The 23959-nt window shown below is 40.2% G+C and overlaps 1 protein-coding gene across 8 annotated transcripts; it reads left to right on the top strand.

Annotated features, from left to right (window-relative positions):
- The first annotated feature begins 392 nt into the window (after window positions 1-392).
- Window positions 393-20483, top strand: LOC133926016 (uncharacterized protein At5g08430-like). 8 transcript variants are annotated; one of them, XM_062371757.1, is made up of 19 exons: window positions 393-948; window positions 1325-1404; window positions 2422-2615; window positions 2878-3739; window positions 3923-4044; window positions 7114-7173; window positions 8119-8169; window positions 8706-8777; window positions 8942-9098; window positions 10242-10295; window positions 11516-11572; window positions 11879-11935; window positions 15483-15539; window positions 16792-16848; window positions 17080-17154; window positions 17605-17661; window positions 17808-17852; window positions 18490-18555; window positions 19804-20483. In XM_062371757.1, exons 1-19 carry the CDS (start codon window positions 848-850, stop codon window positions 20286-20288), a joined length of 2709 nt encoding a protein of 902 aa, XP_062227741.1. In that variant the 5' UTR covers window positions 393-847; the 3' UTR covers window positions 20289-20483. The 8 variants fall into 8 exon arrangements, with proteins under 8 accessions (XP_062227741.1, XP_062227749.1, XP_062227735.1 ...); XM_062371765.1 differs by having other exon boundaries at window positions 2422-2621; window positions 17080-17136; XM_062371751.1 differs by having other exon boundaries at window positions 2422-2621.
- Window positions 20484-23959: the final 3476 nt, after the last annotated feature.

Here is a 23959-nt window from a genome sequence, read left to right as displayed (position 1 = left end):
AAATAGAAAAGTTAGTTCAACTACAAACTTTGATGTTTAAAAGAAATGTAAATTTACTCGCGGTGGCATTGAGCAAGTTTATTTCGCAAAAAAAATAGAAAAGCAGAAAACCAATACCCATTCTTCAACTAGAAAAAAGAAGTAGAAACTGACCCAACCAGCTACCACTCAACGAAAGAAGTAAATTTTATAAAATCATATCCTATAAAAGATCTTCTCTCTTTATAACCGTATCTACTCTCTCCTCTTCAATCTAACTATTAAATTATAAAATAAATAATATAGATAGAGTCAAAAAAAAATATTTGTCTGCATCATCACGCACTGGCGCGCAGTACAGACAAAGAGAGGGACAGACTGCCCTGCCCTGCCCCACCACGTCAGCCCCTCCTCCACTCCTGTTCCGCAGACCGGCACGCAAAGAAGGAAAGGAGCGGGCGTCCAACGAGGAGCCACGCGTCGCGTCACGCGAGGCGCGGGTCAGCGGGCGCTCCGGCGCGCTTCCGGCCACCTCTTCCGTTTCCGGTCCCTTCTTCCCTCCCCTCAGCACCGGCCGCTTCACTCGCCCAGCAGTCGCCCGCGCCACTCCGCTCCTCTCCTCTCCTCTCCTCTCTTGCGTGCAGACCCACCAGCCAAACCCTCGCTCGTCTCGACCACCCCGCCGCCGCCCATTTCCGCCGCCGCTCGAATCGTCAAACGCCGGGCATCCTTTGCGTCGGCGTAGTGGGGTCACGGGCGGGATCGGGGAGGCGAAGGAGTCCTCAGGGTTTTGAGGAAGGTTTTGGGGGGGCGAGTCCGAGCCGGCTCCGACGCGCGCCGCCGCGCGTGGGGAGGAAGGGAGTCGGCGATGGCCGGGAAGAGGAAGCGAGTCGCCGAGGAGGATATCACCGAGGCGCGCTGTTTCACATGCAAGGACGGTGGCGACGACCTCCGCATCTGCGACTTAAAGTAAGCCTCCCTCGTCCTTTGTACGTCGGATTCCACAGCTCTGATGGCGGTATTGCTGGCGAACATGCGGCGTTTTGTATTTTTTTTTCCCGTCGTTGGCTGACTCGGTCTGCTCTGGGGCTGACTCCGATAAAGGCCGGGTTTTGTAGCTATTGGTGGGTTGCGTTTTAGCGTTTTGCATTCTGCTGGATTGCTCCGGCGTGCTTGCGTGATTGTGTGCAATGTAGCTCGGTAGATGTTGATGCAGCGATTTTGCATGGTGAATCCAATCAGCTTATGTCTCTGGTTGCTTTGGGAACAGCATTGTCTGGTTCATTTTTAATCCAATCTCATCCAACAGTCTTGCAAGCTAACTGTGCCTTCTGATACTTTCCAGGGACTGCCTCAAGTTTTACCATCCACACTGTACGGGAAAGGGAGATGATTTTCTTACTTCCGACGAGCAATTCATTTGTGGTGAGCACTTATATGCCGTCCTTTTTAGTGTTCTTATCATGAATGCATGAATGCTATGTTAATGTCAAAAAATAGTTTGAGACGGATGTTTTTTTTTCTTTTGGAGATGGGGTTTTTGCATGACATACGGCTGCACACTCATGATCACCTAATCATTTGGTGAACATGGCCAATGCAAATTCCATCCTGGCTTTATGAAACTGCAATGTTCCCTTTCATGGATTTTTTAATTAATTTGTTGCGAGCAATTATACGTTAACCTTTTTAATGTTTCAATAATGCATGATCATGCATGACTGCTATGAAAATGTGAACATAGTTTTGACTGATATTCTTTTCTTGTGGGGGTGGGGGTGGGTACTGTGGGTCGTTGCAAGAAACATAGCACCGCATTGAAATTGGACACATATCATTCCGCTTACTCGTGTTCACCTGCTCATCCATTGGTTATGTCCGCCTATCCTAAATCATAGTACCTTATGAAGTCTCCATTGCTCATTTTACGATATCTTTTGTTTTTCTTAAAAAAATTAGCTGCTGGATGCTCAAACTTTTATTTGTTAGGCATTTTACCTAGCTAGTTGTTCCAGAATCAAGCAACATGACACGGAAATATGTACCAGCATTTCAATGGTTCCATAAAAAACTTAAGAAAATCATTAATTATCCGACTACTTTTATCAGATGTAGACATAAGCTAGTCTGTACTTAAATTGTCTCAGATAATCTGTAGTTCTGCACCATTTGTCCATGTATTGGTTCAGTGTTGAACATGGCATATATGGTCATGAAAATCCGCCTCATATTTGCTCTACATTGCTCCAGCCGTGGATTTATGCTTGCAAACTGCCTATTTTAACTTTTGTACTATGTTAAACTGATGGTATTGATTCTTGGGGCTATGTTAAACTGATGTTCGACAAATTTGGACTTCTGTTTTCAAACTACCTATTTTAACTTATATTCTGTGGTAAATTGATATTACTGATTCTTGGGCCTAATCCTGACTATGCACAGAATGGCACACATGTGTCAACTGCAAAGGGAGTTCAGATTATCAGTGTTTGTGCTGTCCACTTTACTCGGTTTGCCGTGACTGCCTTGGAAAAGTTGAGTTTGTCCAAGTGAGGAAGCAGAGCAAAGGATTTTGCAGAAGCTGTTTGAACCTGGCAATCTTGAGCGAGAAGAATGCTTATGCTAATCCTCATGGGGTAATTGTATGCATATACCCAACTATTTTTTGAATCATAGTATTGAGTTCCTATTAGTTAATCATGCAAAAAAAACTCGTTGCTTACCATAAAGCCATTCACTGTATATTTATTTGTTAGTTCTTCCCTACATAATTTGTGTTGAATTTCTTTGTGTAAAGAATGCAAAGGCAGTGTAGACTTTACACAAAAACCCATTTGATCTCTCCTCTATGTATTTTTCCTTTTGTCTTTTCTGACAACTGTTCATGTGCATCCCCAGGCAAAGATCGATTACCAAGGTTCAGCGATCTATGAAAATTTGTTTAAAGACTGCTGGGAAGTAATTAAAGACAGAGAAAATTTGTCATTTTTTGATCTGCAAGAAGCTAGTGTGCTTCTTGATAGAAGCCTAAACTGTAAATCTGGAGCAGATTCAGAGAAATTTCCAGATGAAGATCACAAGGCAGATGAAAATTCATTGGATGATAATGATGACAATGAGCAAACATTTCCTTTTGACTCCAAGGGCAAACCAAATAAAGTGAACGCGTCACTGAAGAAAAGCAAATCAAACAAGAAAACATATGTTGGCTGGGGTTCGAAAGAGCTGATTGAATTCTTGTCATGTTTTGGCAAGGACACAGCAAAACCTCTTGATGAATTCGAAGTTATTGGAGTTATTAAGGAGTACATCAGACAGAAGAATCTGTTCCAGGACAATAAGAAAAAAAAATTCAGGTGTGATGATAAGCTGCGCCCTTTGTTTAAGAGAAGTAAAGTGAACTGGAATTCAATCCATAGGTTTCTGGAAATGCACTTTGCTGCAAATGCTGTTTCAGAGGATGAAAGTCTTGATGGTTCTGAAGATGACAGTGGACTAACTATGAAAAAGAAACCACGGACTAGTCTGGAGCCGAAGATTGCTAAGAAGGTTTCAGAAAGGAACAAGAGATGCTTTGCCTCACTTAATCAGAATAACCTAAAGCTAATTTATTTGAGAAGATCTTTAGTTCTTAATCTTTTGAGTCATCCAGACACATTCGAACAGAAAGTTGTTGGTTGTTTTGTTAGAGTCAAGAATAAGCCCAGGACCCATATTTATCAAATACTTAAAAAGACATACCAACTTGGGCTTGTGACAGGTAAAGTTCAATTGAATGCATTCTCCTTAGCCTTGATAGTAGCCATTGTTCATTTTTTGAGCATGTCCTTAATGTTGGTAGTAGACTAGTATGGTGCAAAGTCAAATCACTCTTGTTACATACTTACATCCCCCTCAGAAAGGAGACACCTTTCTCACTTACTCATGACAACATCCATAATAGGCATTATACAGTCTTCAGAGAAGTATAAGGTAAAGGACACATGTACAGATATTCTCTTACGTGTTACCGGTATGTGGGATGATGTCGAGATCTCGATGTTGTCGGAGGAGGACTTTGAAGAGGTATGATTCTATATTCCAGTACCAGTATGAATAGCGGTATCCCCCATTTTGGACATGTCCTTCAAGTCGCACGTTGCTTTCTACCACATTTGTTAGGAATAGCAACTTATATTCCATGGAGTTTATAGGCTAGTATACAAACACACATACATGCATGTGCAGGTGAGCAATATGCAAATAACCCCTTATAACAAGGGGATATTACATAGAAGGCAAATATATCTCTAACACCTCCTCAAACTTATGATGGATCAACCGCACTGAGTTTGGAGAGATATAATCTATGTTGAGGTTTACTCTGTGCCTTCGTTGATTCCTATTGGATTTGGATTAGTTCGAGTTGTACTAGAAAGCAAGTAAGTGTAATTCCCCCTAAACAATAAAATATGTGAAGAAATCAACTAACTGAAACTCTGAAGGAATATACTGAAGATCAATGGCCTGTACTTGTGTCCGTGTGTAAGAAGCATCAACACCAATATGCTCGGTGAGCTCATACTTCACCGGATCTTGAGCAATACTGATAGCACTTATACTGTCAGAGTAAAGAGGAGTAGGTGCAGGAGATGAAACACCAAAATCCTCAAGTAACCACTGTAACCAACTGAGCTCCGCTGTCAACAAAGTCATGGCTCGCAACTTAGCCTTTGCACTAGAACGAGAAACTGTGGTTTGCTTCTTAGTTTTCTAAGCAATGAGAGAACCACCAAGGAAACCACAGTAGGTAGAAAGAGACCGGCGATCCAAGGGATCACTAGCCCAAAAGCATCCAAATATGCATAGAGTTGTAAAGAGTTGGAACACGGAAAGAATAGACGATGAGAGATAATCCCACGAAGATAGCGCAAAACACGAAGATGACTATAGTGGAGCTGAGTGGGAGCATAGACGTACTGATCGAGGATATACACTGCATGAGAAATGTCAGGACGAGTGACATCAAGGTAAATAAGACTCCCAACAAGATGACAATAGTGGGTGGGATCCGTACGAGGCTCACTATCAGTGGACCAAAGATGAAGGTTAAACTCCATAGGAGTCTCAACAATGCACTTATCAATGAGATAAGCACGATGAAGAAGATCCTGAATATACTTTTCTTGGGACAGAAAGAAGCCATCAAGTGTAGAAGAAATCTTAATCTCAAGAAAGTAATGAAGAGGACTCAGATCGGACATAAGAAACTGCTTATTGAGATGAGCCTTCACAAATGCGATATACTCAAAATCATCTCCTGTAATGATCATGTCATCAACATACAAGAGAAGAAGAGCCCGACCACAAATCGAAGTGTGGATAAAGAGCGTAGGATCATGAGCACTAGCAGAAAAACCAGCAGTAATGATCACAGAATAAAAACGCTAAAATCAGACACTAGGGGTGTGCTTAAGGCCATAAAGAGAGTGACAGAGACGACACACCATGCCGCCAGGAACATAATATCCTGGCGGTGGATGCATGTATACCTCATCACATAGCTCACCATTAAAAAAGACATTCTTGACATCAAGCTGAGAGAAAGACCATTGACACACAGAGGCCATAGTCAGAAGAGTGCAAATTGTGGTCATGTGGGCTAAAGGTGCAAAAATCTCAACATAGTCATGATCATTCTCCTACTGAAAACCACGGGCAACAAGATGGGCCTTGTAGTGCACAAGAGAACCATCAGAGCGGATCTTAACTTTATAAACCCACTTGCACATGATTGGACGAATATGTGGGGGAAGAGGAACATGATCTCACGTGCCAGTGTGCTTGACAGCAGCCAACTCCTCTGCTATCGTATGTTGTCATTCTTGATGAACAACATCACAGTAAGAAGATGGCTTAGCGGTAACAACACTAATAAAACCAAATCGATCAGGAGGACGAATCGGCTAGTGATCATGGAGAGTAGCGAGAAGACACAGTAGCCGAATCACCAAAAGGAGAAAGCTCGTCAGAAGATGGCATAGCAGGATGTGAGACAACATGAGAATGACGAGTGTAGTGGAAAGGAGAAGACACAACCATGCCAGAAGGAGTAGGATCTGATGGGGTTGGAGTCAAGGGCGAGGTAGGCACCAAAGAAGGTGCACCAAGAGGAGGCACCAAAGAAGGCGCACCAAGTGCCTGGGAAAAGAAGACCAAACAGTGATGGGTGTGGTAGGAAAAGTGAGAAAAGACAGTGGTTCAACCAAAGAAGCTGAAAAAGTGGAAGGAGAGGTACGAGGATAGAAGAGACGTGATTCGTCAAAAGTAACATCCCGAAAGTACGCATCCGACAGATTGAGAACCCTTATGCTCAACATTGTAACTTAGAAAGACACTCAACAGATCGAGAAGTTAGTTTGGCACGCTCACGAGGGACGAGAAGAACGTAATAAACTAACCAAAAATACGAAGACAAAAGTAGTTAGAAAGACACCCACATACGCTCAAAAGGAATTGGGCGGGGCAAATCCGGTTGGAGGGAAGCCGGATCGGGCGGCGGCCGAGGCGGAGATGACCGGAGCGGCGGCGGGGCGAGCAGGCGGGTGGGGCAGCCGTGGCGACGACTACGGTCATGGCGGGCCTAGCAACTGTGGCGGTAGCGGGGAGGGCGGGCACAGCTGGAGGTGGATCTGATCGGAGGGAAGCCGGATCCGACTGGGAGAAAGCCGATTGGTGAAGAAGAAGGAGAAAGCTGACAGGGAGAGAAAAAGCGGTAGGTGGACTAGGTTTGGGATGAGTTTCTGCGTCCCGAAGGAAAACCTAGCTCTAATACCATGTTAGAAATAACAACTTATATTTCCTAGAGGCCATATGCCAGTATATATACTTGTACAAGTGAGCAATATGCAAATAAACCCTTATAACACGGGGATATTACACAGAAGGCAAATATATCTCTAACACCATTAATGCTAGTGTATTAGTTGTTACTGATACAAAATTGAATTCGTGCCACTGCTGTTTTCAAGTAGGTTATCTTTACTAAGTAGAGCAGTTTCTGCAACATTGGTTCTCCAACTCATAATATAGCGTTAATTTTTCCCGGAATAAATGATGTGGTGAAATAATTGTGCCTTTTTCCCTTGATAACAGGATGAATGCAATGATCTTATTCCTTTGGTTGAGAAAGGACGCTTGAAAAGGGCTACTGTTGTAAGCTCACATTCTGAAAACCTTTGTTTTCCTAAATGCAATGCCTAACCATGCAATATACTGGATGGAGCCTACTTACTATGTAGTTGAATAAGAGATTTTTTCTCACATTAATTGCTCTGGTGATGATAATATTTTGTTTATCTGCATATGTTGTATGTCTGTGTCCATTTATCGTGAATGATATACAAGTAAAGCAGGAGTATGTATGCTCCTTATACTGTACATATGTAGTTAGAGTGATTTAGGCAGTTTCTTATACTGTTCAAAGTACTGTAGCAACACTGAGGAATTAGGAGGATGAAAAAACAGATTGTTTAGTTAAGAGCAAGGGAATTTACTAGCCCTGTCGGATCCTATTTATTTAATAGAGACAATGTAAGGACCACAGTAATATTTTCTGTAGGTTATGCTGGCTGGAATTCGCACATCATCTGAATAGAAGGATAGAAAATGTTGAGTTAATAGTTATGCATTAGTGTTACCTACTTTGCTTATGCCAGGTCATGTCATTTATGTTTTTCCACTACTCCATTTAGCCATAGAAAAATTATGCTTTGGGCACTGGCAGTCTCTTAAATGCAATGTGGACCACCAATTTTACAGTAATATATTGCACAGCATTATAAAATTATAGAATTAAGAAGGGTTTTCCAAGACAGATCTATTCACACCATTTTTCATACAGCCAATTTAAATATTGACAATTTCTGAATCTCTTTGCTACACTCTTTTGTGATTGGTGGGGGTATGCAGCACGCACACAAAGAACAAGGAACACATGTCTTGCTACTATATAAGCCAGCTTATTTACTTAAGTCTACACCTATTAATTTCTGTCAGCTGGGAAATACTTAAAGATGGTCTGCTTCCTGTTTTACTTGAGCATCTAATGTGCATATGCTAAGCTCCTATTTTACTGCTCTGAGTTCGCTCTTTTTGAAGGCTGAGTTAGAGGAAAAGGTGGCAACTGTACATAAGGACATAGTAAATCATGTAAGCGCATTCGTAAATCACTGGATGGCACTAATTTTATACTTCATGCTTGTATATGTTGGAGAGAAAATACATGCAGATAGATAAGTGACTTCGTAAATCTTACTGGAGGACATAGTGCACCATTCAGCAAAAGATTCTGAACTTTTTCTTAAACCCACCACAGAGTATGGATATCAACCTTAGTTTGATTTGAAACTTATACAGAAATAATTTAATATTTTAAATGTTTTGTCCTCCTCTTTGGGTTTGAAACTTGAATATATTTTCCCACTTTACCCTAACCTTGTCCTGTAGCAAGCAAACATACAGAACATGCCAATTGTTGTAGAAGTGTTATAGGTCTGAGTGGGCATGTTACCTACGTGACATTAAAAATTTGACATTTTTTAGATGGCATTCAAAGTCTGGAAGCAAACTTTTAAGTTCTCATGCCAATTTCAGCACTTTCTTACTACCTTACTAATTTATTCTTCCTTTCCATATGTTTGTCTTGTGCTTCTCCATTCCTATTGACCAAATTGCCCCCTTTTCAGTGGATTGATAAAGAACTTCTGAGACTGGAAAAAGAGATTGATAGAGCACATGAAAAAGGGTGGCGTGTAGAATATCCTTTCCAGATTGACTCTGATATCACATAGTAATAAAATAATAGAGTTTGATTTTTAGATGTGTTCTTGCCTTCCTATTTTACTATTAATAGTACATTTCTTAGGATTAGGAAATAGACTTTCCATCATGGTTTTCTTCCTTGACTGATTCTTTTATTACAATGGAAGAGCTAATGCACCGAAAAAAGCTTCTAAGCACACCAGCTGGAAGACAGCGTCTCCTTGAAGAGGTTCCAGAAATTGTTGCGGATCCAGAAGATGAGAAAAAAGAAATTGAACTCGAAATTGCAGCCGGCAACTCTTCTCAAGAGAATAGAGGTGCAAATACTTGAAATTTTATCTTCTTAAAACACTTTTTTCCTTCCCTTGCATCTGTTTTACATTCAGAATGGTGCTAAATATTTAAGTTGTTACATGCCTCATGACCCCCATCCAACATCTCCCCCCTGGTTCCCACTGTAGAAACCAACATTACAGAAGTTCATAATCTGACATTTGGGAAAACCAAACACAGTTAGTTAGACAAAGTGGAACTATTTGTCTAGCTTTGTTTGCAGTACGTACATATATTTGCCCTTGCAAAAGCTGGCTATCTGTTAAATAGAAGCTCCATTCCGGGAAAGATTGCGGTTTTTCATTTAGCAAATACTTGCAATGCAGTGTTCAGATGAGCTGATTTGGAGAGGATACAAGTCCAATGCACACGCATTTTTTTATTTGGTTGTGAACGCAGATAATATACTTATGGGTTGGATATATATATAGGATATAAGCACACACACTAGACTTTAAAAGGCAGTATGGATACGAGATTTATGGGTATATAATTCTGTGCAAGTCATAACATCATTAGTGTTAGGAATAGCAACTTGTATTCAATGATAGCCCCAATGGGGTAATATACAAAGTACATGAGAGAGTACAGGGAAATGGCTCTAATAACGTGTACATAAAGGATAAGGACTCTATATTCCTAACAATTAGAAACTATAAAAGTAATGACAAATAGCAACTCCCAATGATATAATAAAAAGTCTGATCAAGCTAATGATTGCATCATTGAACAATTTATGCCAAACAACTTTTGATTAGGCACAACATATTGTATAATTTGTTATTTATAAAGTAGAGTACATGGATGATGGATTCTAACCACATCAAGCTCGACATTGGAACATCTTTGGATATACATCGACATCTGTATCCACATTTATCAAGAGGAGTTCTAAAAGTTATGAATGTTTTTTTCTCTGAAAAAAATATTTTGAGTTCCATATGGGTTTATTACATAATTACTTGTGGTGGATCTTTGCACCATGGTGGGGTTATTTTATCACACTGCTTGTGGGTGCACGTTGGCCGTTACTTCTTTTTTTAAAAAAAAAAATATTTGTGTCCTTAGAACAGGAATTACATGATTTTAGTTTGCTAGTGAGAGTAAAACATTGGATCATTGTGCAGGTAAAAAAAGAGACAGAGCTTCTTGTTTGGTGGACATGGGGAAAAATTCTAAAGGTTTGCTCATATTACGTATGGCAAAGCTGTTTCTTTAATATTTAATACTTTACACCTGCAAAGACAGGTGAGATCTGAGATGTTCCCTAGATGCTGACAAAATCTAAAAAAACAGAAAAGAATATTCCATCCTTCTGGTGGACCCAAATAACAATGTCTCAACAGTCAATTCTCAACCTTTTTCGCAAAGAATACATCTACTCTTGTATTATTTGTTTTGAACTATCAAAAGTGATATTTCCTTATAAAAGTATATTTGAATGGACAACGGGAAGCCATTTTTAGAAATCTCACTGACACTTTGGTTTGGTTGTAAATTGATCGATCGTCACTATGGACTCTGAGTTTTGGTTCATTTAGAAGTTCGTACTTATAGAATTTTACTTATCAATTATGTTGTTACTTGTTATATTTCATTCCAAGTGTAATTTTGGATATTTTTCATGTTTATTGGTCCCGATTGAATTTGCTAAATACTCTTTAGAGCTATTTATAGTATTCCTTCTCATTCCAAATATAAGTCGTTTTAGCTTTCCCAACACTTCCTAAATATAAGCCATCTTAGAACTTGTAGGCACTAGGCACTTTTTTTCTTTTCATCCATCCTTGCCCTTGCCAAACAAATGCTATCACTCATGAATAAATGACCCATCTTTTCCAATGTAGTATAAATGAAGGTCAACCAAGTCATTTGATCTATTTTCTTAATCTGTGTACACAAGCCTAACTGACATTTGGAATCGGAGGGAGTATCTACATGTACTATACTTTTTCTAAAAGGATCCGTGTCTTTATTTATAGATAGAATACAGATTAGATCAATTTATATATTATGATTGTTAGGATGAATAAGCCAGTTGTATTGAACAGCCCCAATAGGGTATATATGTAGTTCAAGGCATGAGACACATCCCAAACACTATACTAGAGTACAATGACTTTTTACCCTTAACAATGATAATATGATTTATGTGCCATTTTCTAATCCTTAACTGTGTCATTGATTGGACTTTCCATCTTAGTTGATCCTTATGGTTTGCTTTGACCATGCTTTGCCCCATAAAGTTCCACCAACGTTTGGTAACTCTCCATTCATATCTCTAATAATTTCCCATATATAGTTGCTGCTTGCTATCCTGAACTTCATGTAATTAGATGAAACTGATGGTGAGTTTGCCTAATCCCTATCTAATACGAACACCTGCTTACCTTGTCTCCAGAAGCAACACAGGAGGTAGCTGATTCCTTTGATGTACTTAAAGATGAACCGCCAAAAGGTTTGTTTCAGTTATATGATGTCTTGGGTAGCTAATGCTTAGAAAAATCATTCTACCTTTTCTTCCCTTTGTTTGCATTATATTTTTTCCCTTTGCCAATTTTACATTTAAGGAGCAAATTGAAGCTTCCTTTTTCTTATGTTTTTCCTCTTGGGGTTTCATTCATTTAAAAAATTTCTATTCTCCACCTTTTCCTCTTACATATTTACTATTATGGACTTCAATTTGACTAGTAGATGGAATTAACGGTGTGTTTGATTGATCTCTTTCTACTTCATTACTTAGATGTTCTTACCTTGTTTCCAGGTGCAGCAGAGCATGTAGCTGAATCTTTTGAAGTTCTTAAAGAGAAACCACCAGAAGGTTTGTCTTTAGTTAGCAACTGTGATGTTTTCAGTAATGTTATGGACGGATACTATGGGATTAAGTATCAGAGGCACAGGAAAAAGGTCTTGGATTTGCCCGGATCAGCAACCAAGTCTGATTCAGCTGGCCCTACGGCTGACTGAGATATGCATATTACTATTTCTAATACATTTAGATTAGTATATCTATTTCCTATTCTCTTTCAGAGTCATGTTTCCTAATTTAGCTAGCTGGGCACTTCTTATATAAGGCTAGCCAAGTCTTTGTTTACAATCAAGCAATAATACATTAAAGGGCTTTGCCCACCAAATTTGTATCGATCAGAACCTCTATCGCATGGGAGAAGCCTGGTGATTAGAGGGCGATCTGCCCTTATCCCTTCTCACTGTTTCCCTTTGCACGCACGCCATATTATTTGATGTTAGAGAAGAGAAATATTGTAAGTTGTATCTGTTTTTGGTTTGCATGCCTTTTTTCTTTCCCAATTTGGCATTTAAGGTGCATCTCATGTTTTATTCACACTTCTATGTTTGGAGTGTGTTGTGGAACCTTTATGTTATGACCATTTATGGTTTGCTACTATGCGCTTCTACTTTTTCTTGATGGAAAAAATGGTTATATACCATCGAGAGTTCAACATTTTAGATTTCACCACCGTAAGATGCCAATTCATTTATATACAGTCCAAAGTTGCATCTCTTAGTACTTCAACTTTCCATCTAACTCTGTTAGTTATAGCCTAGCACAAAAGAAGGGCTAAGAGCGATAATGAGGCTAACATAGGTACATAATATAACAAAGTTAATGATATATTTGTCGTTGTCAATACTTTCTGAGTGGTGGGTTTTGTTAGCTTCAACCAAGCCAGTCCGATAGAACATAGATGCTGTTGATGTTTGGAGTCGACAAGATGGACATGACTGTTATTGTATATGGTAAAGGATCTGCAAGGATCCGGCTGTTATGCTTGGGTAGGATTAGTTTCCATCTTATCTTTAGGATTGTTTGAGATCCGAGCTACCATGTACTCTATATAAACAACCCACAAGGCTCAAATACAAACCACCTATTATAGTATATTCATCTTTCTACATGGTATAGATTCGGCACCGCTCCTGAGCCGCTGCCTCCACAGCTTCCATTGCGCCGCCCTAGAAGATGCGATCTCCATGTTCTCTCCCGGGGCTACACAACCTGTAGTTTAGTCGTGTCACCGATCCATAGATCGGCCATCAATTAGAGCTTTCCCGATTATCTTCATATTGGGTTTTCTCTATTTTTTTCCTCGATCATAGATCGGTTTGCATCGCCCTGCCAACGTTCCTCGACTCCAGAATTCACCGCTTCGTCTTCGACCTCTCTAGCACCTCTCCTCTTATGGCGTTGTGGCTGGACACTGCTCGTCAACATGGTCCTCATCCGCGGCCTTCCAAGCACCTCTTTTGTCGTCGTCATCACATTGGATCATCATCGTCGGCCTGTCGTTTGCAAGCACAAGCCCGTCACACCACCGAGAACGAGTTTGTCGCTGCATCGCCCATCGTGGTTGTAGTTCTGGCACTCGTGGTCACTCCATCATCGTCGGGGTCGCCGCCTCTCCAAGCAATGACTCCACCCCATGCTACTCGCCCTCATCACCACGCTAGCTATCGCTTCGAGTTAGCGCCTTCTCCAGGTCGCCGTCGCGGCCCCATCGAAGCCGCCGTCAGTCGAGGTCCTCGGGCGGATCAACCTGACTTTTTGCATGCATGTGCTCGCGTTGGTGCTTTAGACTTGCATCCTCCTCCACGGTTACGACCACGGTCACCTCGCTCTCGGCTACCTCGACAACAAAAGGGCTATCATCATCTTGAGCAAATCGTCGGCTTCCACTCCAGTATGAGCTTCCACATTACTCATGTACGGCTGCAGAGGGATATTAGAGTTGCGGATCCTTTACCGTATACTCTAATTGTTATGGTAGGGTAGAATTAGTTTTCATCTTATCTTTAGGATTGTTTGAGATCCAAGCTACCATGTACTCTATATAAACAACTCACAAGGCTCATTACAAATCACCCATTGCAGTATATTCATCTTTCTACAATGATGAGCCAAAAAGGTTTGGAGGGAAGGAAGTAAAGTCAGCACTCGAAGCCAATAAGGAGGGAGGAGAAGTCGAAAGAAATTGGCGTTCGAAACCAATGATGAGTTCCAAGATAGTGAAGATGGTCAAGCAAAGAAACAAGGAGTTGGTGTTTGGAGCCAACAATAGGGGTTCCAAGAGGAGACAGACAAAGAGGATCGAGGTTGGCACTCAGGGCCAACATTAGAAACAGTAGAGAGTTGGTGTCCGAAGCCAACTTTGTGGAGTTTCAAGAGAAGAACGAATAATCGAAAAGGTCAGGACAAGAAGTCAAGAACCAGAGGCTTTGTCATCTACAGGTGATGTCAACAAGTGGGAAATCAGGTGTCGGCATTTGGAGCCAACAAGATGAATTACAACAGTAATGAAGTTTGAAGGGAAGGAGAAGGATGGTGTTCGAAGCCAAAAGGAAGGAGCTTAGTTATTTGTTTTTTTTTTTTTTTTTGCACTTCTCCTTTTTCTTTGGTGCAAGACACAATAGTGACATTTGAGCTTTACCCTCAAGATTTTTTGTTTTTAAACCAAATCACATCACGGTTGAGTGTGAGCGGTCATTCGACGATGATGGTGCCCAGTTCAGAGGAGTGGAAACAATTGTGCAAGCAACCACTAGGAAATAGGAATTGACACTGGCTACCTAATTCAAACGTCGGAACCCTCCCACTTCGATTTAAAGGGAGCTACCTGCTCAAATCGCACAATCTAGATTTGGATTCGAGCCCTTAGTTACAGGTCAGATGACATTGCATTCACCATTTCATAGCATAACACGACAATAGAGCTACACAATTGAAAACATGACAAAAGGAGCACTAGGAACTACTGCACCATACTAAACTCAACCGGCACTTTGGCATTACAAACTCCAAGCGCTCGGCTCATTAGCCCTCAATTAGTTGGTTCTAACCGTAAGTTGGGTACTTGTTCGGTTGGAGATACATTGTTTGATGTACAAGTTTGGCTGGAGCAGGGTCCCGATGTTGCCGCTGAGCTGTGCACATGCTTTGGTGGCATGCTTGTCACTGTCAGTGGGCCAGCCGACCTTGCTGACGATTATGGGCATGTTGTGATGCTCGGACGCCTTGATCACAGCCACCAGGGTGTCGAAGTTGGCTTCGAACAAGTTGGTTGCAAGCAGCTTGAGTGTTTGATCGGAGATTGAATGCATGACTTTAGGAATGGGTCAGGGGCATTCGGTCTGTATTAAGTAGGAAGGGTAAAATTAGACGGAGTGGTATTAACAAACAGAGGCAACATTGGATGGTATATAAATGAATTGGCATCTTTTGGTGGTAAAAATCTGAACTGGTGAACTCCGGATGGTATATAACAAAATTTTACTTTTCTGAACTACAGTTAACGGTGTACTTGCATGCTCCTTATCTAATACCAAAACCTGCTTATGTTACTTGTCTCCAGGTGCAACAGAGCAAGTAGTTGATGCATTGAGCATTCCTAATGAAGAATCAACAGAAGGTTTGTTTCATTTCCTTTTCTGAACTACAGTTAACGATGTATTTGCCTGCTCTCAATCTAATAACATTCCAAATGAAGAATCATCAGAAGGTTTGTTTCAATTATGATGTTTTGGGTTGCTAATGTTTAGGAAAATTATTCTACATTCTTTTCTTTTCTTTTTTTTTGTCTACCTTACACTTTCACGCTAGAAGCTGAAAATTGTCATAAAAGCCAGGAAAAAAATAGGAAGGAATTTTAAATGGGGTGGACCGAAATGACAATGTTTCAACCTTTTCATATTGAATGCTTCAACTCTTGAATTATCCCTTTAAAATATCAAGAGTGATATTTCCTTATAAAAAGTACATTCGAACGGACAGCCGGGAACTATTTTCAGAAATCTTACTGACTTTGGCTTGGTTGGAATTGATCCACCATCATTGTTGACTCTGAATTTTGGTTAATATTGAAAATCGTCCTTCTCATTTTGTGAGTTTTGTCGTTGCTTGTTAAATTCAAAGAATAATATTGAAATGGATTGGTTTTGCTTAGTAAAAGTTTTATAGATCAGTGTAATTTGGTGTCGAGAAAGATTTTCTTTTCTACCAAAATCCAGTGTTGGCGTTTGTACACCCTTTTAATGCAAAAACTGTTCTAGGACCAATTAGAATAGCCTATAATAATTTAGAAGTAGGCATAACTCAATGTAACTTGGAGTACTTCTGTACGTTTTGAACATGTCCGAAATTTATTGGATACAGTTTTTATTGAATTCCCTAAGTCCATTTTTAGGTTCTTAAGCATTTGTTTGTGTTATGTGCTTTGTAAAAGCATCCATATTTTTATCATTTTATGTATCAACAGATATATATAACTTAGATCAATTTATGCATTTTGATTTGTCAGCTGTTTTATAACCTCTAATGTGTCGTGGACTGGACTCTTCCATTTTTAAGCTAACACTTATACTTTTACCATGCTTTGCACTTAAAGTTCCATTCTACTCAATAACTCTCCATTCTGCATCTAACTTTTTCTCTAAATAGTTGCTACGTGCTGTTCTGATTTGGTATCAGTGTGATTAAAACGTATACTTTTACCATGCTTTGCCCTTAAAGTTCCATTCTACTCAATAACTCAACATTCTGCATCTAACTTTTTCTCTAAATAGTTGCTACGTGCTATTCTGAACATAGTATCAGATGAAACTAATGGCAGTTTGCCTGATCACTCTCTGATGCAAAGACCTGCTTATCTTGCTTGTCTCCAGGTGCAATACAGCAAACAGTTGATTCTTTGAATGTTCTTAACAAGGAACCACCAAAAGGTTTGTTTGATGTCTTGGGTATCTTCGTTGTTGCTGTGCTATATTGTGGAACCCACTTAGTTACGGAATAGCTATTAATTGTAGATTTCTAGTAAGATTTTGCTGTTGAAACCCCACAAAAGATGTTGTTAACTAATTATTGCATCCAAAATTAGAAATAAATAAGTGCTTTTGGAAAGCCACCACAATGCCAATTGGAGCCTAAGACCTACTTACCTGGATTGTCTCCAGGTGCAGCAGATCAAGTAGCTGATTATTTAAGAGTCCGTGAAGAGGAATCACCAGAAGGTTTCTCTTTAGTAAACAGTTATGAGTTTTCATCATCCAATGCTGTTTTTCATTTGTTGGCCCTTTTTTTTTTTTTTGCCAATTGGGCATTTAAGGTGCATCTGTTTGGGGTTTCATCTTCATATGAGTGGTTGGGTTTTTACGTTGTCTCGCCAAGCCTATCATAACTCTCATTCTTTGCCCGGGCTTGGGACCGGCTATGTTGAAACAACATAAGCCTATCCCAACTTGCTTAGGACAAAAGGCTTTGTTGTTGTTGTGGGCATTTAAGGTGCATCTTATGATTTGTCACATCGTTGTGTGTGGAGATTTTGTTTTGACTTTTTCTCCTAAGCACTGTATTCCATCTAATAATTTGCTATTCGCACCTCTACTTATTATGAACTACAGTTCCAGTATTGGGTGGAACTAATGGTGGATTTACCTGCTCTGCATCTAATACGCACCTGCTTACTTGCTTGTCTCCAGGTGCTACAAAGAAAATGACTGATCCTTTGAGCCTTCTTAACAAAGAATCATCAGAAGGTTTGTTTCAGTTATGATGTTTTTGGTAGCTAATGTTCAGGAAAATTATTCTACCTGCTTTTCTTTTGTTTACCTTATATTATCCCTTTGGTAACTACTAACTAACCACCATCTTTGGGCTATTGGGTGATTTTGTCTGCTTCCAGTTGCATCGAAGCAAGGTTATGATACTCGTGAAGTTACTTCTGAAGGTAAGATGGGACCTATCTAGTGCTAATACTTAGCAAGTGCTATCATGCTAACCATTTTGATTTATATATCGAATCAACTCAAAAAGTTCTCAAAAACAGTGAAAGCAGTCCTAGATATATTTTACTTGCATATGAAATTTTAAATCAGAACTCAATTGATGCTAGGATAAATAAAATAGTGAAATATCGAGCAATTCATAAATAAAAGGACAGATGCTTGTATTCGCAGTACCTTGAGTTTTGACTTGAAAACATAATAGGATGGTTGATAATATTGAGGAACTGGAGTTTTGAAACCGATTTAACACCCAAATCACGATAGCACTTAGTGGCGTGGGTGTCAGTAGCACTAGATACTAGTACAGTGATGCAAAGCAACAAGCTAGGAGAAAAAACTCCTTAGAACGTGACATTTAATAGCAGTAGTACCTCCTTGCATGTAACATGCAGATATAATGTGTTCTGTTTGCATGCGATTACAACGTTCATGCACAATTGTATGAGTGATGATCATGTCCGTAATGCTTTGATTATCCCTTCAACATCTTTAACCTTCACAATCTTTTTGCTGAAATATTGATTGTGGGATTAGTACTGCTAGTTTTGGATCTTACGTATTTTATTTTTATCAATGCAGCTGAAGCCCTTTCTAGTGGTGTTACTCGTGATTCTGTGCCGCATTCTCAAATGCACAATACTCTAGGTTTGTTACACAAACCTTTTGCTAATATGATGAACCCTTAAAAAGTTTCTGGAGGTTTCCTATGTTGCGTGCTCAGCTCCCATTTCTCATTAATTTCCAAGTTCGGTCATATTGAATTTAAGTGTCAAATAAAATTTAGACTAGCTAAGTGTTCGTTGCAATAAAAACACAAATATTGGATATGGTAACATCAAGTATTAACTCAATGTATAGAAATGTGGATGCGTTATGGGAGCGCCGACAAACGAATACGTCGAGAGCGCCAAAAAAGGACGAGGAGATTACTCGCTAATTTTTATCCTAATTTATTTATTTATTTTCATTTGTAAAATCGGACCCACATCCATAGCCGGTAATGAGGCGGGGAGGTTGGAGGATTAAGGTGGATGGTGAAAGTGGGTAATTTTTTTGAATTTTACGAGTTTTTATTATACACGAGGAGAGTAAGAGAAAAAGTGACGTAAGAACCAACTCGTGTTTTATATAGTAAATATGACTGAGCATATACATATATATATATATATATAGACACACACACGGTGAGGCTATTCTGCGCCTATGCGCAGTTGCTATTCGCACTGCGCATATCCCCCAGTTACAACTTAAAACACTGTGAGTTACAACTTGTTATTCGCACTGCGCACATCCTCCAGTTACAACCCGAAACACTATGAGTTACAACTTATTAGGTAGACCAGTTACAACTTCACGTCCAGCAATGCATAATTGCAACACGAGAAGCTAACATTGTGTGTTACAATTTGTTATTCGCACTGCGTATATTCCTCAGTTACAACTCGAAACAATATGAGTTATAACTTGTTAGGTAGACCAGTTACAACTTCACTACCATAAATACATAATTGTAACAAGAGAAGCTAACACTGTGAGTTACAACTTGTTATTCGCACTGCGCACATTCTGCAGTTACAACTCGAAACACCGTGAGTTACAACCCGAAACACTGTGAGTTACAACTTGTGGGGTGTGCGTAGACATGAACTACAGTGAGCATACCTGCAGAATATACATACAGTGTGTGTATGTGTATATAGTTTATACACATTTAAACACATGGATTATTAATCTGATTGAATTGTTGTTGATCAGATCCCGCTGCAGAAGTAGTTGTACATTAACTGTTTGTTGTGAAGAGATTGCACTGTGGCATGCTATTCTCAATCCTGTCATTAAATTTCTGCTGGTTTCACCTATTTATTCAACCATAATTAACCTTTTTTAACGCAGATGGTAGCAGAGCTCAAGCCATATATATCAACAAAGATGAAGGTGGCCACTCCAGGCGTGACAAAGGCAACAAAGTTTTGATCAATCTAGACAGTGATGAAGATGAGGATCTTCACACGGAGCAACGTGAGCCAGAACGTGAAGCGTTGCTTGCTCCAAGGGCCACGAATGGTGGGGATCTTCACATGGAGCGACCCGGCTCAGCCTCTGGTGTAGCCTTGCATGCTCTGGGAGCCATGAACGGGGTGGTTCTTCACCCGGAGCAGCACGAGCCAGCGCGTGCAGCCATGAATGGGATGTCACCTCTCACACCCCTGTGGCATTACGTAGATCCCCAAGGAGTCTCCCAAGGGCCATTTTCACTGATGCATCTGAGGCAGTGGAAACTAGGCGGCTTCTTCAGCGACGACTTCCGAGTGTGGAGGACGAGGCAGACAGTGGAGCAGGCTATTTTGCTTACAGATGCCTTCCAGCTGAATCTGTAGAGCGTGCCTCTCCGTCGAGCCTTTTCAGTTATTTTCCTTTTGTCTAGTCCTGAAACACCTTAGGTCATTCTGCCAGAGAATGCTCGGGCTTTAATTCACTCTGGGTCGGATTTACAGTCAGTTGGTACTCCATTGACAGTCGAGTTGGGTAAACATAGCATGTTCAGGGTTGAAACTGGCACCCTCTGAAAATGGGGGGGAAAAAAAGGAAACTAGTTTGGTTTCATATGGAATGTCGGCGCGTCCGTGGACACCTCCGATAAATTCCTTTTTCTGGCAGGATATGGGATAGCAGTAGCAGTTTCAGCAGTCGTTGCCGGCGAGTGGCTTAGCCGAGTCCCAGCGTTTCAGCAGGACAGGCCTTGGGTTCCTGCAGATGATTCTTATGCTTGGATTAGACTTGATAAATTGGGCGCGATCTGTCAATTGTCACGATACGGAGCTACCTCTTGATTCCTTTTATTTGTGTTTGGTTTGCAAAAAAAAATCGGAGATACCCCATTTCCATTCCGAATAATGGATTACCGTGGTGGTTTGCAATTTGACGTACCAAAGTAGTTCTTTTTCTCGCAAACAAAGTGAAATTACTAGCACTGTGCAATGGAGGCTTCTTGTTTACATGGATCAAGTCGCTCTGATCGCTAGTTACCCATAATTCAATAAACTTAGGTTATTTCATACGATGTTTAAACTACTCCTGGTCCAATCGATCTAGCATTCTTTTACAGATGTTTTATGGCATGGTGCTTTACATCTTGTTTATGATCATGTATCATAAGCATATATCATAGCTTATTCTTTTATTTATGTGATACGTTACTCTATTGCTTAGAGAGTGACGCGTCGACGGTTCATGCATTTCAGACAGATATCGTATCGGAGGCGTACATGAGCGAAGCACCGGAAAACCAAAGTAAGCATCTATGCATACTTCACTTTTACTTTGGATCTTATGAGATCTAATTTTGATAAATCATAACTATATGTATGTCATGTATGGTTAGCAAGTCGATGTTAGGATTTCGTGGGTAGATTCTAATTATTGCATTGTCCTATTTTGATATTGTTTATCCCTTGATCCATTGTAAACCAGGGTGTTATTATTTAATCATCAAACTTAAAATGAACATGTTGTGCTTAGTAGGCTTGGGTCACTGGTAGAGGTCGAACAGTGGAGCGTTCTATCGTTCACAAACTACAGGGCTTAGTTATTATTCACAATGAAAATGGTGTTGGGATGAAGAGTTTGTGAGAATGAGACAAGATATGGATGATGTTAGGGGAACCCCTAATGTTATAGACCGCTTGTATCGATTAAGCACCGACTGTTGTTGGTCGTTGTTAACACTTGATTTGTGGTCCTATGATACGTAAGAGAAAAATAATGAGGAGAAGCAAGGTGGTTGGGAGACGGAGGTGTCCGAGACACGCTCGTAGTAACTCCGGTGCCATAGGGGTAAGTGCAAGTGGGTAATTTCGGGTATGAGAAAAGTTATCTCGGAGGCTAAGTGGATGGACCCAAGTCATGTGAGTAAAGATGTACTACTGCATGGTGTAAGATCAATTCGAATTGTTACGCTCTCGATTATGAGCATGTTTATGTCCACCCACATAGATCGTAGAGTTCGATAATTGGGTGATGGTGATTAAGTTGTATGTTGGGGAGCCGTGTACATCTATATTAGGAACAGCACATTCTTGAGTTGGTAAAGTTTATACTTATGTTTTTGGGCTAGAATAGAAAATATTTGAGATGTGTTAGGTGCTCACACTGTTGAGTCAATAAATTGATTTTGCGTGTAAATTCATTTAAATTTGTAGCCAACTCCTTGCTACTTATTCCAAATGCAGGATCCTTTGAGTGAGTTATTATATGTACCCATTATGAGTAAGTATTGCGAGTATCTTCGTACTCATGTTACTATCGTTGAGTTTTTGTAAGTGAGAAAGAAATAGTATACAGTTACTTTATACCCGCCGATGTCGCGATGAGCAAGAGCAGTGGTGGACTACACGTGGTGACTCGATGGTGCCATCGGAAAATGGCGCCACCTCTTTTGTTATTTGTAGACGTTATTTTTGTTGCGTAGAAACTCTAACATGCTAGGAGATTAACTTGATGTATTTTGCTTTTTCTAGCGTTAGTTGATGCTTTGTTGAGATTCAGACTTATGTAAATGGTTATTAACCTGTAATTTCAGCAAGTAGTGTTTTAAATTGTTGAATTTATAATTATGAGAAATCAAGTTAAAATATGTCTTGGTTTATATGTGATGAATGATTAACAAGGTTGTGAATTTAGTTTGATGATTGTTGGATTGCATGAGCATATATATATATATATACTGCAATTATGATAATAACGAACCAAAGTTATGGAGGAAATGGATTTTGTGTGTTTCTATCCGAATCTATGAAAATTGTACAAGCCGGATGGTCCAATGCTTAGGATTTTGAACTCATCGGATGGTCTAGCGTTCAGATGTTGTACACGCCAGAGTATTTCAACTCTGAAGAAAAGGTTAAAGTACATGCCGGATAGTTCATCGATGGGTACTGTGAATGCCAGAGCATTTCTTGTAGAGAGTTTGCAAGTTAGCTCTAGTGGACTTACATGCGTCGGATGGTCCGACAATAGGCATATGTACACACTAAAATATTTCATTCCATAGATAAAGATTAAAGTGTACATCGGATGGTCCGAGGAGTGAACTGAACGCTAGAGCTTTTGAGGTTGCAAACTTACTCTGGTGAACTTGTACATATAGGATAGTTTGACATTCAAATGGATGAATATCAGATGCTTCGTCGGAACATTTCTTGCAGAGAGGTTGCAAGATAGATAGTCTGGAGAAGGAGCACACGCCGGATGACTTGGCGCTCAAGAGGTGTGGACGCTGGATCATCCGACGTTCACGATTTTTCTGGGATGTGTATTAAGCTGAGGATTTAGATTTGATACTAACAGGAGATGGTTTGAAGATATATGATTGCTTGTCTTGTGTTGTACAGGTGATGAATACAACTTGGTGGCTGATGACGGGATGATCGGGGCCAATATGGGTGCTTGGAGTCAAAGATGATCCTAGTTGTGTACATGGAGGTCAAGCAAAGCATGAAAGGAAGGATGAAGACGACGTGTTGACGAAGTAAAGCAAAAGGGATACCAGTGCAAATGATAAGACAGTCCGAAGGGATCGAGAGTGGGATACACTTGTCGATGATCAAGATCGCAAGATAGAGTACACACGTCAATATCGGGATGCTTACTTAGGGTAAAATCAAGTGGCAGTGAGTCACGCTTTGAGAAGCGTGCAAGGTAGTTGCACGGTTTGGCCTCAAAAACGTTGAAGTATAGAATGCATGTGGCATTATCGCGAAGCTTGCGTCGGGGCGAAACTAAGTCATGAAGAACCTATGACCATTCGATAGATGTAGCGAAAAATTGACTAAAATACCCCGGTGGTGGGTAGGAGGCTATTGGAAGAGATGGATGTTTTGGGAACAAAGAAGCTTAAGAGTTAAGCAATGTAATTAGGCCTATAAATAGAGGGATAAGGCTATAGGAGAGGTTTGAGCTAGCCATTTGAGCCTTGAGAGATAGGTTTCAGAAGAGTGAAGATGAGAGCTTAGCTTTTGTAATAGATAAGAGCTTTTTATAAGGAAAATAT

This window comes from Phragmites australis, chromosome 1 (genome assembly GCF_958298935.1).
Source record: "Phragmites australis chromosome 1, lpPhrAust1.1, whole genome shotgun sequence".
Classification (NCBI taxonomy): Eukaryota; Viridiplantae; Streptophyta; class Magnoliopsida; order Poales; family Poaceae; genus Phragmites; species Phragmites australis.
Note: the sequence above shows the minus strand (reverse complement) of the source record. Positions and strands in the feature narration are given on the sequence as shown.